This window comes from Oncorhynchus gorbuscha, linkage group LG18, assembly GCF_021184085.1.
Source record: "Oncorhynchus gorbuscha isolate QuinsamMale2020 ecotype Even-year linkage group LG18, OgorEven_v1.0, whole genome shotgun sequence".
In the NCBI taxonomy this organism is placed as follows: domain Eukaryota; kingdom Metazoa; phylum Chordata; class Actinopteri; order Salmoniformes; family Salmonidae; genus Oncorhynchus; species Oncorhynchus gorbuscha.
In genome coordinates this window covers 2,538,989-2,543,988 of record NC_060190.1, presented here as the reverse complement: position 1 = coordinate 2,543,988, position 5,000 = coordinate 2,538,989, and the positions used below count along the sequence as shown (strand labels likewise).

General features: G+C 43.6%; 1 protein-coding gene across 1 annotated transcript in view; it reads right to left on the bottom strand.

Annotated features, from left to right (window-relative positions):
* The window catches only part of gna12a (guanine nucleotide binding protein (G protein) alpha 12a), a 16,549-nt gene that overhangs the window by 3,419 nt on the left and 8,130 nt on the right, over positions 1-5,000 (bottom strand). Inside the window, exon 2 of the mRNA XM_046311205.1 lies at positions 7-79. Within this exon, the coding sequence (XP_046167161.1) occupies positions 7-79 (73 nt within the window). The remainder of the gene's footprint in view (positions 1-6; positions 80-5,000) is intronic.

The following is a 5,000-nucleotide window of genomic DNA, read 5'->3' as shown; positions in this document are numbered from 1 at the left end:
ACAGACCCAGGATCAGCTTCTTAATGTGTTCCAGGGGCTCTATGAAGCAATCTCCCAATGCCTCTGAAGGGAACAACACCTAAAACAGACCCAGGATCAGCTTATTAATGCGTTCAGCAGACACTTTTATCCAAAGTCATTGGTCCATTTTATGAATAGGTGTCCCCAGGCTGTTTCAAACCCACGACCTTTGGTCTTACATGCACCACACCGACTGAGCCAACAGGATGTTTAACGTTATTTAGTATGATAGTTCAGTCTGGTACATTGCAACCTCAATCACATCCACCACCCCAGGAAACAGCTGTGTGTGTGAAAACAGAGAGAGGGATTAACCAGACAGAGACAGCAACCCCCCCTTCCCCTCCCTTCCCCACACACAGAAAACGAGCCCTCTTTCCAAAACTATTCCTCTTTTCAAAACTATTCCTCTTTTCAAAACTATTCCTCTTTTCAAAACTATTCCTCTTTTCAAAACTATTCTTCTTTTCAAACACTATTCCTCTTTCCAAAACTATGCCATTTTCCAAAACTACTCCTCTTTTCAAAACTATTCCTCTTTTCAAAACTATTCCTCTTTTCAAAACTATTCCTCTTTTCAAAACTATTCTTCTTTTCAAACACTATTCCTCTTTCCAAAACTATGCCATTTTCCAAAACTATTCCTCTTTTCAAAACTATTCCTCTTTTCAAAACTATTCCTCTTTTCAAAACTATTCCTCTTTTCAAAACTATTCTTCTTTTCAAACACTATTCCTCTTTCCAAAACTATGCCATTTTCCAAAACTACTCCTCTTTTCAAAACTATTCCTCTTTTCAAAACTATTCCTCTTTTCAAAACTATTCCTCTTTTCAAAACTATTCCTCTTTTCAAAACTATTCCTCTTTTCAAAACTATTCCTCTTTTCAAAACTATTCCTCTTTTCAAAACTATTCCTCTTTTCAAAACTATTCCTCTTTTCAAATTTCAAAACTATTCCTCTTTTCAAAACTATTCCTCTTTTCAAAACTATTCCTCTTTTCAAAACTATTCTTCTTTCCACTATTCTTCTTTCAATCCGTCTTTCATTGAGTTGATGGGCTCTGGTCTGGTCTTATTGTAAAACTCAGTTTGTCTTCTCCAAATAATTTGTCACAGAGTCGTGTTCGAAAACGGACCCCATTGGACGAACGGCCGTGAACCGTTATGTTGCCGTGCCAAACAGGAAACGCAACCCCATGACCCAAAGGCTGACCTGTGATGTCACCGCCACAGGAAACAAAGTCCGCCAACGTAAGGGGGAGGGGCCAGGAGTGGGGGAGAGGGGAATTCCCAGCGTTGAGGAGATTAACACAGACTACATACGCAGGCAGACACACACACACACACACTACACTCTAGTCTCACTTTGCCATACCACCGCCTGGAGAATTTAGTTTTGGTGTAAAAACACAGCGAACAGATTTTGATTAGATGTTACATTTCTATTTCCCTTGTAGAACGGCTGCTGGGTGTGAATCACGTGATTACCGTCCCGGTAGTTGGTGTTGTTGCTAGTTTTCAAGCGCAAATTATCAAGTGTCGCTGACAAGTCTGCGATTGATATTTTATTGAAAGTGAATTACGTTGGTAAAGTCAAAGGTCACGTTCTAAACCGCTCTGGGGACAAACCCCATTTCCTTTTGTGTCCTCCTGTCCACACGGCCGCTTTGCTACCACTGAAAATATCTCGAAAATGGCCCAGTATTTAGTTTCTAAGGACCCATAAAACAGAAGCAGCGGGAGAACATGTTCAAGTAATTAAATACATAAAAAATATTTAAACAGGGTATTATTAACTAGCTAGCTGGCTACAGTAGGTTCTGTCTGTAATGGGTCTGTGTGTCAATAAAGAGAGGAAGGGCTTCTGTCTGTAATGGGTCTGTGTGTCAATAAAAGAGGAAGAGGTTCTGTCTGTAATGGGTCTGTGTGTCAATAAAGAGAAGAAGGTTCTGTCTGTAATGGGTCTGTGTGTCAATAAAGAGAGGAAGGGGTTCTGTCTGTAATGGGTCTGTGTATCAATAAAGGAAGGGTTCTGTCTGTAATGGGTCTGTGTATCAATAAAAGAGGAAGAGGTTCTGTCTGTAATGGTCTGTGTGTCAATAAAGAGAAGAAGAGTTCTGTCTGTAATGGGTCTGTGTGTCAATAAAGAGAAGGAAGAGGTTCTGTCTGTAATGGGTCTGTGCTTCAATAAAGAGAGGAAGAGGTTCTGTCTGTAATGGGTCTGTGTTGTATTCTCAAATTACCATAACCTTTATGTATAGTGGTAAGATCTCCAATGAGTTTTATTTGATTCTCTCTCTCTCTCTCTCTCTCTCTCTCTCTCTCTCTCTCTCTCTCTCTCTCTCTCTCTATCCTCTCTCTCTCTCTCTCCCCTGATTTCTCTCTCTCTCTCTCTTTCTCTTTCTCTCTCTCTCTCTCTCTCTCTCTCTCTCTCTCTCTCTCTCTCTCTCTAGTTAGTTATAGTAGCTAGCTAGTTAGTTATAGTAGCTAGCAGCTAGCTAGTTAGTTATAGTAGCTAGTAGCTAGCTAGTTAGTTATAGTAGCTAGTAGCTAGCTAGTTAGTTATAGTAGCTCGTAGCTAGCTAGTTAGTTATAGTAGCTAGCTAGTTAGTTATAGTGGCTAGTACCTAGCTAGTTAGTTATAGTAGCTCGTAGCTAGCTGGTTAGTTATAGTAGCTCATAGCTAGCTAGTTAGTTATAGTAGCTCGTAGCTAGCTAGTTAGTTATAGTAGCTTGTAGCTAGCTAGTTAGTTATACCTAGGTAGGTTACGAGGTTAGCTGACTTTTCTCTCCACAAAAAATCTCATCGTAGCGACTTGTCCCGCATGCTAGCCTTTACAGCCAAATGTCATGTTAGTAAAAATATAAATATTGATATGGCCAGTGTTGTATATCATTTCTTCATGCTGGCCTTTACAGCCAAATATCACGTTTGAAACGTCAAAATATTAAATATTGATATTGTTGTAGTGTTGTATATCATTTCTTCCTTCTTACTGCAGCTTGACAGCTTTAGCTAATCTGGACAAAACGTTATAAAATGGTTGTTTTGTTGATATTCTTTTGGCATAAATCTGATGAGCTCCTCCCAAGCAAGGCACGGGTTCCTTCCTGATTCCTGCCATGGAACATCCCACACTTCCCATTTTAGGGAAGCCTGGTTCACTGACAGGCGACCTACACCCCTACCACACACACACATGCTGCTGACTAGACCTACACCCCTACCACACACACATGCTGCTGACTAGACCTACACCCCCCTACCACACACACATGCTGCTGACTAGACCTACACCCCTACCACACACATGCTGCTGACTAGACCTACACCCCTACCACACACACATGCTGCTGACTAGACCTACACCCTACCACACACACATGCTGCTGACTAGACCTACCACACCACAAGCTGCTGACTAGACCTACACCCTACCACATGCTGCTGACTAGACCTACACCCCTACCACACACACATGCTGCTGACTAGACCTACACCCCTACCACACACACATCCTGCTGACTAGACCTACACCCATACCACACATACATGCTGCTGACTAGACCTACACCCCTACCACACACACATCCTGCTGACTAGACCTACACCCCTACCACACACACATCCTGCTGACTAGACCTACACCCATACCACACACACATGCTGCTGACTAGACCTACACCCCTACCACACACACATGACCCTACACCCCTACCACACACACATCCTGCTGACTAGACCTACACCCATACCACACACACATGCTGCTGACTAGACCTACACCCCTACCACACACACATGCTGCTGACTAGACCTACACCCCTACCACACACACATGCTGCTGACTAGACCTACACCCCTACCACACACACATGCTGCTGACGAGACCTACACCCCTACCACACACACATGCTGCTGACTAGACCTACAGTGGTGTGACAAATAGCAGTACGCATCACTACTGACACAGAGAGAGACAGAGAGTGAGAGAGAGGGAGGGAGAGAGAGATGGGGAGAGAGAGAGAGAGAGAGAGGGGTAGGGAGAGAGAGAGAGGAGAGAGAGAGAGGGGTAGGGAGAGAGAGAGTGAGAGAGATGGAGGGAGAGAGAGAGAGATGGGGAGAGAGAGAGAGAGAGGGAGAGGGGAGAGAGAGGGGGAGGGAGAGAGAGAGAGAGAGAGATGGGGTGAGAGAGAATGAGACAAAAGAGAGTATTTTTTTCTCTGAAGTTACCATTTCAAAACTAAAATAACTTTATTAGTCAACGGTGAAAATGCTGACAGAGTGTTTTAAAGACTGAGTAAGCAGATGGACTGGAGGTTTCTCTCTATTTTCAGGAAGAAAGGAAGAGAGGGGGAGGGGGAGAGAGAGAGGAGGGAGGGGGAGAGAGAGAGGAGGGGGAGAGAGAAGCGATGAGAGATAGAGATGGCATGTTTTTCGTATATAATTTATGAACCAAGTTAATAAAACATGTAACATTGGGGGAACTGAGGAAAAGCCAATGACTAAAGCCTGTCACAGCAGATGCATTACAGCTGACCAATCAAAACAGGTTTCTGGTGGGCTAAACCAATCAATGGATAGAACTGGTGTAGTTGTGGTGTGAGTGAGTAAGGCAGCAGGAATGGAGCTCCATTCACAGTTTGTGTTGGTCAGATTAGAGGCTTTACTACTAGACAAGGTCTGAATAGACTGTGTGTTTGTGGCCCCTCTCTCTCTCTCTCTCTCTCTCTCTCTCTCTCTCTCTCTCTCTCTCTCTCTCTCTCTCTCTCTCTCTCTCTCTCTCTCTCTCTCTCTCTCTCTCTCTCTCTCTCTCTCTCTCTCTCTCTCTCTCTCTCTCTCTCTCCTGGTTGCTATGGGAACCCGGTGGTTGTTTTGAGAGCTTTTGGATTTGACGTTGCTCATAACTATCACACACACTAGGGCTGTCCCCCTGATGCTTTAAGCACACTGTTTGATTCAATAATTACGACACAC